The 12,028-nt window shown below is 43.7% G+C and overlaps 3 protein-coding genes across 8 annotated transcripts in view; 1 reads left to right on the top strand and 2 right to left on the bottom strand.

The window, feature by feature from the left end:
- The window catches only part of ck (unconventional myosin-VIIa ck), a 173,079-nt gene extending 172,317 nt beyond the window's left edge, over positions 1 to 762 (bottom strand). For all 3 annotated transcript variants that reach the window (XM_050189498.3, XM_050189499.3, XM_055077245.2), the window contains exon 1: positions 402 to 762. The gene's annotated coding sequence lies outside the window, so the exon portion shown is untranslated. The remainder of the gene's footprint in view (positions 1 to 401) is intronic.
- Positions 763 to 896: 134 nt separating this feature from the next.
- LOC126542438 (homologous-pairing protein 2 homolog) lies at positions 897 to 1,907 on the top strand. Its single transcript, XM_050189504.3, has one exon. The coding sequence runs from the start codon at positions 1,163 to 1,165 to the stop codon at positions 1,796 to 1,798; it is 636 nt and encodes a 211-aa protein (XP_050045461.2). The 5' UTR covers positions 897 to 1,162; the 3' UTR covers positions 1,799 to 1,907.
- The window catches only part of VhaSFD (V-type proton ATPase subunit VhaSFD), a 46,222-nt gene continuing 36,096 nt past the window's right edge, over positions 1,903 to 12,028 (bottom strand). For 3 of the 4 annotated variants that reach the window (XM_050189501.3, XM_050189500.3, XM_050189502.3), the window contains exons 7-13: positions 11,677 to 11,784; positions 9,875 to 9,959; positions 8,127 to 8,305; positions 7,570 to 7,695; positions 6,275 to 6,376; positions 4,590 to 4,703; positions 1,903 to 2,409 (exon numbers count right to left, since the gene is read on the bottom strand). In XM_050189501.3, coding sequence (XP_050045458.2) covers positions 2,337 to 2,409; positions 4,590 to 4,703; positions 6,275 to 6,376; positions 7,570 to 7,695; positions 8,127 to 8,305; positions 9,875 to 9,959; positions 11,677 to 11,784 — 787 coding nt within the window. In that variant the 3' untranslated portion in view covers positions 1,903 to 2,336. Of the gene's footprint in view, positions 2,410 to 4,585; positions 4,704 to 6,274; positions 6,377 to 7,569; positions 7,696 to 8,126; positions 8,306 to 9,874; positions 9,960 to 11,676; positions 11,785 to 12,028 lie in introns of those variants that run through there. The other variant, XM_072286385.1, reaches the window with a different exon arrangement.

Genomic DNA, 12,028 nt, shown 5'->3' with positions numbered 1-12,028 from the left:
GGAAAGCGGGAGTTGAAAAGCGTTGGTAATGACGATACATCATACTGAGAACGCAATCAACGACGTTTGAATACACGACCTGCAAACAGTATCACAGCAGTTGGTGACTGTTCTAGCACCAGTTTAAGCTACCGGCACTTTGCAGAGCGGACGCGACGCGCGTTTTCCGCGTCCTAGAAAATTAGCGGAACACCGAAGTCGTCGGCCAAGCAACAACGGCGCTTTTCGCACGAACGGTGCGGCGAACACCTGTGGATTGGCGTGTAGAAGTTGATCCCGCCGTTTAAGCCGACACGAGACACACCAACGACGCACTGGAGGTTGGAGATCTCGCCGACTTAACTGTCAATTAAGCCTAGAGCCGGCAAACATTCCTGTTCGGGCCATTGTCTATCACTTACCGGTGGTGCAGCGCTATCCGGAGTTCCAATAAGCGGCCGCAATGTAATCCCATGAAATATGCACTTCGTTCGCCGGACGCTAGAGCAACGCTTGTAGAACACATGAACTCATGTCGAGGCTCCCAGAGTCCCGGCCACTGACACACCCATCAAACACAAACTGGACTTCACAACACCTGCCGTGCAAATCCAGCAGGCCAACAGGTAAGCGAGGGGAAAAACTCGCGAGCGTGTTTCTGCTCCCCCTCAAGGTATGTAACGTCAGCAAGCCGGGTAATGACAGCCAGTGACCCGCACAGGTATTTCGCTGGCGCAAAAAGTTACCTAGTACCGCACTAAGAATTTTTGGTGGCCTTTTAATTGTGTTCCAAGACGAGCTACAAACATTATTGTTCTAAAAGTTTTGCGCTTTACAAACCGCGCTTGCGCCTCGTGTGCTGCAAGGTGCTGCCATCTGCGCGACGGACATGAAACTAGAGAGCAGACTGTCGTACCCGGTATCCGGTAACTTACAGGTGCATGTTTTCGCGCCTTTGAAAGTTAACTTGCCCGTTCCACTGCCTAGTGTGCTTTCGAAACTACGGAGTGTAGACGTGTACGTGAATTATGCGGCTGCCACTTCATTCCTGTGGAATTTAGCATGCTCGACGCCAAAATCAACTGAGCAGCTCACGGTCTCGTGGACTCCTACGGCGTCGCACAACGGCGAGGTACGCTGGGCGACTGTTTCGGTCACAGTTTCGTGTTATCTGTAGCTCGCAATGAGCAAGTCTAAAGAAGCGTTGGTAGAAAAGGCTATCCTCGACTACGTCAAAGCTCAGAACCGGCCCTACAGCTCCAACGACATCTTTAACAACCTCCATAAGGAGCACGGAAAGACTGCCGTAGTGCGAGCGCTGGAGCAACTCGCGCAGGACGACAAGATCAAAGAGAAGACTTACGGAAAGCAGAAGATATACTTCGCCAACCAGGATGAATTCCCCAACGTTGCAGAGGCAGAGCTATCTTCTATGGACCAAGAGATCAGCGACCTCAACGCTAAGCACCAGGAGTTGACGCGACAGCTGCAGACCCGGGAGTCGCAGCTGAGCGCATTGAGTCAGAGCTTGACGACGGAACAGCTCAAAGAAAAGATCGCGTCCACCACTGCGGAACATGAAAGGCTGAAAGCGAGACTAGATAAGCTTACCTCCAATACGAACTTCGTCGAGCCGGAAGTGAAGGACCGCATTCTCAAAGACAACGAGACATTCGTGAAGGAATGGCGCAAGAGAAAGCGCTTGGCAAACGACATGATTGATGCCATTCTTGAAGGCTATCCTAAAGGGAAGAAAGCCCTCATCGAAGAAACTGGCGTCGAGACAGACGAAGACGTCAATGTGTCTGTGCCAAAGTAGACAAGGGAAACACGTATGGTGTTTAATTGCTATGTTTAGAAGTTTTTTCCTTCAGTATTTATTTCATGTTGGCGTACGACAAAGTATTGAATTAAAGACGAAAACAGTTGTCACAATTGTCTTTATTGCTACACATGTTCTCTGCAGCTTTTAAACAATGCTGGCACAACTTATAGTCTAACATAAATCACACTAAACAAGTGAATGCTTTAGGTTACATTGTTGACACACTGTACAAATCCAGAAAGAACTCACAGTCTGCATCAGGTTATAGTACCAAAGAATATTCTATATATGCAGAATGGAAAGACAAAAAAGTTTTTCAGTAAGTACTTGTGCAATGGCAGTTTTACTTGGAATGTCACTCTTGCACTATGTGCATGGAGCAGCCAGTTCAAACATTTTAACCAAAGAAAAACCCACAAAGTTATGCTTAAGGAATGCCGGTGGCTTCAAGTGCCTTTGGATAAATAAATACACAGGTTTATTACACATTCCCTCCTGAGGTTTAAAAAGCACAGTAACATGTCCAGATGAGTTATGATCTGGTTGGGCCTTGTGCTGGACGTGAGGTGCTTGTTTCCTTCTCCAGTTGTTTTCCAAGGTACTCCCTGAAAAAAAAAAAAAAAAAGGATTATGTAAACCATTACATTAAAATGGGAGTAAAAAAAATCGGGCAGTTAAAACAAACTTTGGCATATTAGGCCACATACCTAAACAAACATTTACACACATGTCATTTGCAGTGCTTGCAGAAAAAGAAGACACCTCAGGAGACAAAAAAAGAGCAGCAGGAAGAGCACTGGTCCTCCGATAATTTTACTACATTAAACAAGAGTTGCAGTTTCATCCAAAAGGCAACGCATCGATTGCGATAGCAAATTATTAGACAGCTATATGAAGCAAGGATAGCAGTTTTATCGGCGGCATAAACTTGTAAACATTCGCTTACTAACTAAATTAACAAGCATGGTGTCACATACGCACAAGCAAACACGAACACATCTCGCTCGATGAATGCGGACACTTGCTGCCAAAACACTGGCGTGAGGAAGCGCGGTGGCAGGAGCAAGTGAATTGACCTTCATGCTGCTTCTCACTTCAACGCGAACTAAGTGGCAAGAACACAGTGCACATGAAGCTATCGGCACTCAGTGCACTCTGTCCCCATCGCAGATCGCTACTGAAATAGGGCCCGCCACTTGGCTGCACCATATGCAGCCGCCACCAGAGTAAAAAAAACCCAAATCTTCACATTTACATTACTGTGCAGCCCAGCATATTTTCTTTCTCAAGGCGGATTAGCACATTTCTCCACCCCAAAGACCAATTCAATGACCCAATTAGATTCTTGAATTAGGTGTTGCGTGACTGAGGAGCAATGGGTTACATCATACATAGGAGGAGTGCACACGAACTACTTGGAATGCAGTTTGGTGTCGCTGAGTCATGCAACTGGCAATTCGATTGATCTAATGTGGAAAACCAGCTTTAAAAGGGCCCTGAACCACCCCTCGAGCTACGTGAAAAAATAGATGTTCACAACAGCATTCGCTGTTGTCACCATCTCAGCCAGCCAAATTCTGCACAAGCGCGATGCGTGGAGCTCACAAGCGGAGTGCAAAGTCACTATTTTCTCAAGCACACTCTTTTCAACAGAAAACTTCTTGCACGTTTCAGGGCTGCCATATTTCATCATATAGCGTATTCCCATATACGGCTGCTATTGGCCAATAGCTGACACCAATGAAGTGCGAGCTGACTATAGTTTGGTGATGCTTGCCACACCTGCCCAAGTAAGAATAGAACTTTGGCCACGCTGCATATCAGTATGTTGCAGCTGTCAGCTTAATTTTGATCAGTATGGAACACTCAACTTGCCTCGAACTATGCGAAACTTCAGCAGTGACCATATGTACACCGTGCCTGCTGCCCCTTCCGTTGAATAGCCACTAGCACCTACAAGGGATGCGCACCAGAGTGCACTCATTTCCGGCTGCTCCTTGTTAGACGTGCTTCGTACTGAGCGCTATGAAGTGTGGAATCTGGATTTGCCTACTATCCTTGCAGGACAAAGCCGGTCTGCACCACGGAAATACAGCCAGCCTGCTGTGCACTTGCAGTTGTGTATAACCACACATAGCTGTGTCTGCTGCATAGCATAAATACTGCGGCTGGCACAGGGTGCAGTGACAAGCCCACTTGCCGTAATGCTGTAGGCTGGGTACAACTAGTTTTATTGCCATAGATGCTTCTCAGCTCCTTCGGAACGAACTCTGAGGTCGAATGGGAAAGCTAAATACCCAGCACTCGTAATATCTACACTCAGTTCTTTTTCATAAATTATTTTGGTACTAAACTGGGGGTACCACACTCATTCAAAGGCATTTTTGAGGCTTCGAAGAAATGCAGTTCAGGACTTCTTTAATACAACTAGTGCTCATTTTTCAGCTAACACGCCATTGCACATGACAGTCAAAATCAATTATTTGTGTGGAATCTAAGTTTGACTCAGTGTAGGGGGTTTGGGGACTCTCAAACTGCAAATAGAGGGTCCTTACCTTTACCTTAATTTACCCTTTTTTGTAAATGGAAAGTAAATGCAGTAATTAATTTACCGATTGATTAATCTATAGGTTAATATGCTGATTGAGTGACTGAACAAGAGGGATTATGAGCGAGTGGTATGCTACGTTTGGCTAGTCAGCCACTAGACAATGGTTACGCAAACAGCTTCATGAACAATATACCTATATAGTAGCTACATTAGCGTTTCACCGCTTTGCCTTACCAGTTGTGCACCATGATCTTCTGGACGCAGAGCAAAGCCTCGTACCGCACATTGGGGTCCTCGTGGCCTAGCAGTTGCATCACAAGATGCTTGCCACCCAGTTTCTCAATAACACTGAAAGTGACCATACAAAGAACCAGTGTTACACGATGGACATTTGGCAGCTCAACCTTGCAGGCACAAACAGTGCAAGCATCATTCCACATTTACACTTTAGTGCTTCTAAATTATTTATGTATAGCCACTGACATTTTCTTCTTGCCACGCTAACCAATTTGAGCACAATCTCCTCTGTTCTAGAAAATTCAAGTTTCCTAACGGAAACTCTATACTAACACCGACAAAAAGTCTGTAGTTTTAGTGGAAGGCTACAGAGCGGGAACCGACAAAGGAGGCACACAAAGTAGACACACAGTGCTGTGTCTATGTACTTTGTGTGTCTACTTTGTCTCCATCAGTTCCCACGCAGTAGCCTTCCACTATGCTCAACCAACAAGCCCAACTAGTTATTCTTTTCAACTCTAGTTTTAATTTTCAACATGTAACTATCTGCTGAAAATACAGGAAATAAACCATTAAACATAAAAATAAAAAAAGAAATTGCCGAAATGCACTGGGAGAACATTTATTGAAACGGAAATGCATTTGTGCCCAAGCAATATAATGGAAGAGTTGTTTGCTGTGCCTTTCCTACTAGTGATTGGCAGGTGGCAGATAGAACCGGTGTAGACCAACAACTATAAAATAGGAGGAACATGTGTGGCATGAATGCATACAGACTTTAATTATTTGAAGAGAAGTTGAGAGTGCTGACCATAATCAACATGGTATACAGCACTGGTGAAATGAGACGATTCCTTGAAAAGTGAAGCGTAAATGGAATGCACTTGCTCCGCAAAAGGTGCCATGCGCACTACGTGAGGAGCTCCACATTTCCGTCGAGGCTCATCTCCCACCAATTCCCCACCCTCCCTTAAAGCTCCATGAAAGGAGGGAGGTGACATGCGTCTTACGTGATCCAACTTAAGCACGACTGTTAAGCTAGTTTGCGACATCTGACAAAGGAAAAAAGTACAACCCAAAGCTAAAGGACAATGCCACAGAAAATGCATTTTAGTTGAAAGCTTGATAGCAGTGCCAAAGATAAAAGGCACGTTCCATAAGGATACAACAACTTCTTGCACCAATATTTCAAGCACTTTTTGCTGTAAATGAAAAAAAAAAAAAAAAAAAGGTTCTATGGCCACTTTTCACTACTGGTCAGCCTAGAGGGATAGAATTAAGTGATGATGTTACACAATAACACAATTTATGCCAGATCTCATTATATGTGTGACTTTCTACAGCAAGTATACCGAGATATCAGTCAACATAACCATATTTATCCATAAATGCGATCCTTGCAGAGCCTAGATGACTTATTTTCTGCTGTTGCCAGCAGCAGGGTCCTGTTGTACTCTTTCTCACCATTACAGGTCTTCAGCTAAATGTTTATAGTTTGCTTTACACAGATGCATACAACTCTAAAAAAGCTCTGCTCACCTGCCAAGAGAGAATGCTAATGGACTTGTACGCAACATTCATGCAGGCAATGAACAGGCACAGCAGTGCTCCTCATGCCACAACATTAGCTTGACACAATGAAGGAACAGTTGGTGAGATCAGCAAATGAAGCCCCACTCAACTGTTTTCCTCGTGGATAGTACCGGACGTACTCTCCAACGTCATGGGCAGCGACACTCAGAACAAGAGGGTCCCTGCTTGTCTCCAACAGGCGCACCAAGATCCTGTAGTAAAAAGACAATACTTTATAGCATATTTCCTCTAGAAATTTCATGTGTTATGCTCTAATCCAATTTCCGCTTCTGCTCAAACGAGTCTTTCGGAACATCGCAAGGTGGAAATAGGCGCACAAAAAAAAGAAAATATATTTCCCACTCAACTGGCTGAAGTGCAATGCTACAAAGCTGCCCCAAGATTACTGGGAAAGACAAGCTCTGCAGCTGGCAAAAAGATTATATCAGTGAGGATCTCATCAAATTGTTGTCACAAGGGATGCACATGAGCAGCATTTTTGGCGGTGTTCTCATTCCGTGGTGTCATGCTTAGCATACGCGCTGCAGATGTGACCAGAGTACATACTAAAATGTGCACACTGTTTGCCTGCTGCTAACAAGGAATCCTGTGGATGCACACTGGGGATTTCTTAGCGTAATGAATGTTTGGGCATAGTTGGTCAATCGAGTCACTAATATTGCATCTAGGGACACCCTAATATGAATCAAAGTACTTGTCGTTGCTGGAAACTTTTTTTTTTCATGCAACAGTTGCCTTCTTCAGCTGGCTGATAACATGGATGAACATGGTACGCTGAAAGGCCCTTGCTGAAATGTTTTCCCACAGTGAACACATCTTACAGCAATAGTTCTGAAGTACATTTATATTGACCAAAGAATCCTTGGGCACAAAGTAAAGAAATGGAAGACCAAGGGCCGTGGAAATGATTGCCATAAGTATCAAGACAAAAATAATTGATGCATGAAGTATAAGTGACAGGAAACTGGACTTGTATCATTGGTACATTCATAAATAATGAGAGAAAGCTTGAATCCCTGCCAGCTGTTGTCCCATTTCTGGAACAGTGCATTTTAGACAACCGCACAGGACGGCCTAATTGGAGCAGAGTATGAATAATATTAAGTACACCTAGCTCTACTTTGCCTTGTAATTATGCCTTAACAGTAGGTGGCCTTACGGACCCCAGAAATGTATTCAACGATCCTTGCTAAGCAACCAGTGTTTTACACCATGTAATTAGCGCAGAGGCCAGGGAGCCTGAGGTAAGAGCAGTGGCCGTATGCAGTAAAATACAAATGCAATGCCCTAACGCTGCCACAGGGAAAACCTTCTAACACAAAAGAGTAATTTGCTCAGTCTCGCATAGATCCAGCTGCCATAGTTTCCATAGCCTCTCACTCACTTCAGCAGCTCATAGTTCTTCTCGTTGAGCTTGTCTGCATTCTCCCGCCAGAACTTCTCTGAGCTGTGCACAGGTCCCCACTCTAGACGACCAGACTTGATCTCTGTGGCATACTCGTCAAAGGAACTGCAAGCAGGAACAAAGATGTTTGAAACTAAGTTGCTACAGCATGGAAAGCAATGAAAAAGACTTGAAAATACACAGTGTGAGCAATATTCTCACAATGAGGCAGTATACATAACATTCAGTATAACTTTTCAAGTGAAACTACCATACTTAAGTGTTATACCATAAGTGATGATTTGCATCACATTAGTTTAGCTGTACATACATATAGCAGTTGCCCACTCTGGTACATTGTTTACGATGGTGGTTATGTGACAATGTGACATGACAGTCACGACAGGTGAGTTCTGCCACAATTTTTTTTTTTTTTACCAACTCCAACTGTCTCAAATGGTCAGTACAGCACAGCGTGCCCCGATTACTGCCATCTCAAGTCCCGACAGTTCTTTGCAGCATGCGTTTACGTGCTGCGGCTACTCAACTGTGCGTACCTCATGTCCTGAACGCTGGTGTTAAGCTTCTCCTCCAAATACTCAATGTCCTCCACAATGTCGGGATCGGTGTACTTCTTGCCCTGCAGTATCTCAAGCTGCCTTGACACCTTGCACTGCACCATGGCGATGGCGTTGTCCCGCCGGATCTCGTTCTCGTCAGGCTTCTCGATCAGGTTCTGCAAATTCCCCGTGCCAGGACAAAGGGAGAGAAATGCACAAAATAATGAGTGCCACTCGAATATCCTATACAGTCGACTTCCGTTAATTCGACCATGACGGGACCAACGAAATCGATCGAGTTATCCGACGGGTCGAATTGCACAATATGCAGAAAAAAACACCAAAACACACTGCTGATTCATTAGGCAGTATTTGGCCGGTTCTAACGCGCCCCCAAATCAAACGCGCGCCCACTTTCTATGTGCCCAAAGTAGTATACTAATGTATAAATTACATTAAACCTCCTAAACAAAGTAGAAATCTAACGCGCGCCCGATTTTTAAGCAAGAAAAATTGTTGCATAATGGCAGTCAATTTTCTAAAGTCAGCTTCACCACACGATTTCTAAAGTCAGCTTCGCCGCAATAAATCAGTGTCATGCGGAAATGCATACGAACGTTGCAAAGGCGATTTTTGTTTTGTGACTGAATGCACAACGCAGACTATCTTCGGCCCAATTTCCTTTTTTAAAAAAGTCACGCGTTATAATCAGGTGAATACCGTAATCAAGCACTGTGACCTACGGTTATTGCTTTAAGATATTTCTAGGGCGGGCCGAAAATAGCCGTTTAAGCGAGAGATGATGTGTGCTCAACGCATTGACTGTCCTCTAAGGTCTGCCGACACAGAGGCTGCCACTGAAAGGGTCGCTATCGGAGTCGCCATACGGGTCAGGCACATGCGTGCTGGCTGGTCAAGTTCGAATTATCCGGCGATGGCTAATTTAAGATCGAAATAACGAAAGTTTGGCCTATAGAAATGCATAGATACCGGCCGGGACCTTCGGCCCGGATCGAATTAACCGGAGCCGAATTAACGGAAGTCTATGGCATTAGATCACTAATTAGCAGCACAATGGCAGCCATTTTAAAGAAATGAGACTACAAAATTTAAAAGCAAAACTTAATGCAAATTGTTTTTTTTATATGTTGACACCATCAACCACTTAAACCATAGTTAAAGAAAGATTAAGAGTTATGAAGGTTTGAAGCAGTTGTAAATATTTCACACAACTGGTAAATGTGTCTCAGCACACGTGACATCATCTGCTTTGGGAACCTGCTTTTGCTTTCGTGGTATGCTCGCTGTGCTGCAATTTTAGGCATTTATTAATTTAAAACAGCGCGCGCGCACACACACACACACACACGCACACACACAAAGCAAATTCTGGGTTTTTATGAGTCGAAATAATTGCGAGGAATGTTGTAGTGGGGAATTCCGGATTGATTTCCATGACCTGGGACTTTTTAGTGAGTGCCTAAATCTAATTACACAAGCGTCTTTTCTCTTTTTTAAAATTTTGCCACCAGCAAAATGCGGCCGCCGTGGCTAGGGTCAAGTATACAATCTCGAGCTCAGCAGTGCAATGCCACAGCAGCTAACCTACTGCAGCAAGTGACAGCAGAAACACTATTTGTAAATGCAAGGCTAAAGTACACCGTTCTAAATGGCAGAAGGAAGGCTAACCATAAATTCTGAAGACACCCTTGATAAATCTAATGAGATATAAGAAGTGTACAAACCCTGAATGTTGCCAGGATAATCCGTGCCACTTTCTCTTTTCCCGATTCACTGAGAATGTCAGCCAGGATTGGTATGATGTTGTACCTGTAGAGGCAGTAGGCAATGCGCATTCCCAAGTTCAATGTTTAGCAATTTTCCTCATGCATTTCCTCGCACATTTGAAAAGTTCTGGTACTTATGAATGGTTGCAAGTTCTTGAAAACAATCAGTTAAAAAATTTCCTGAAATTGCAACTTACAGTAAACCAGGATTGCCTAGAATGGTGCAATTATTCATATCTACCCCCTTTAATGGCGATTGCCATTAGTACTAACAAATGCCATCAACACAAGCATTTACAATGAACTTTTCTAAAACTGTTGCCATTTAAAACCAAATAGCGTGTTTCAGATGCTTGGCATAATTTGAAATTTCGTTAACCTGTACTACACTGAAATTCCAGTAATTCAATATCTTTTAATTATTATTGCCGGATAATTAGAACTGATTGGTTAGTCCTGTCAGAGTCGCATGTATTTGCATAGAGAAAAGGTCCCACAAATTTCAACTCCTAGAACCATTTAACGGTAACACTGAACAAAATTTCTCACTGCCTTTCAGACAAACTTCAGCCAAAGTCTGGTGCATTGCTAGTTACTGCAATAATGTGTAATGCAGAAATTGAGCCTTTTAGCTCTGCCTGTTATGTTAGGCCCACAGCGCATGCACCACCTCTCCCCAGAACAGGGGTAATGTGCTGCACTAGCAGCATTTTAACATGCTGCCATTGCATGTCCCATTTCAGTGGATAAGCAAATTAATGATGCAGTAAAGAATTGGGCTTCCACATCGCCAAAGAATGATCAGCGCTAAATGATATGGCATTATCTGATAGGCACGTAGTGCACAGGGCGCACCAGTGTGATAATTTATCTCTCTGCATTTCCAGCTCAAATTAGCTGCACTCATTCACTGATCTGCAATTTCTGAGAGCACTTTCAAAGATGTCAGGTAAGGCACCAGGCATTGTTGATGTGGCACAATGACCGCCAGGTAAATTGGACAGCTTGAAGGAAATTTTGGACACCTCACAATACGGTGTCCAGTGGTGTGTGTTGGTGTTTTTTCTGCATCTTGTTTAATTCGAGTCGCCAGATAATTCAATCGATTTTATCAGTCCCGTCAGGGTCAAATTAACAGAAGTTGATTGTAACTGATATCGCAATAATAAGTATATTTCATGCAAATACAAAAGCAGGCTTAACTTTTGAACAAACAGAATAAGCGGCCTGTGTGGCACAGCAAAATTGTGAATTGCCTAATAACTGAAAGTAAGAAGAGTGGAAAAAAATAAGATGCCTTGTATGTCGTAATATTACGACTTCATTATGTATTCTGCAGAGTGAAGCTCATGCAGTGAAAAGTTTCAGTGGCATATTCTTCACATTTCTATAGTTATGGTATACAGAGGTGGGGGACACCAAGACAGCTGTTTAACAGAATAATCCAATGCACTAACAGCTTTTCCAATCATTTAGGGCAATGGATTATGGCAGTGAAAATAGAAGGAAAACTAGATTGCTGCATCTAGGACTAAAGTGGCCACAGTCTGAACAACATCAATTAAGAACTGCAGCCAGAATCCTGCTGCCCAATACAGTAACCCCCAAAATATTGGCACATGATTTTGTGACCTGTTCACTGTTCTCAAAAATAATTAAGTGTAGTCACAGCCTCACGGGAAGCATCAGCCGTTAAATGTGACTCAGTGCTGTGACAAGCCTCACAATCTCCAGAGTAAATAAGTGCTGCAAGGTCTTACTTGCTCATCCGCTTGGCCAAGTCAACATTGAAGGTGAGGACCCAGAGGCAGAAGGTAAGCTGGTACTGAATCTGGAAGTTCACTCGACCCGCCAGCACCGTCACAATGCTGTAAGCGAGAAACAAAACATCACGATGGACTCATCTATGTGCTTGCTCTTTCCTCAATGTTTACCTTACAGCCAGATCAGTGACGTTGAGTTGTTGTGTGAGTATATTTATGTAGGCAAGAAATGCTGCTGTGCAAATACCAAACTGTTACAACAAAATTTTCAAGGGGCTGCCATATAGAGCATTCAAACAAAGAAACAAGAAAGCGTGAGTTTGCAGCTTTTGTCAGATCTGGAGCTCTG

The sequence above is a fragment of the Dermacentor andersoni genome, chromosome 2 (assembly GCF_023375885.2).
Source record: "Dermacentor andersoni chromosome 2, qqDerAnde1_hic_scaffold, whole genome shotgun sequence".
NCBI classification, from domain to species: domain Eukaryota; kingdom Metazoa; phylum Arthropoda; class Arachnida; order Ixodida; family Ixodidae; genus Dermacentor; species Dermacentor andersoni.
The sequence above is the reverse complement of the archived record's forward strand: the minus strand, read 5'-3'. Positions and strand labels throughout refer to the sequence as shown.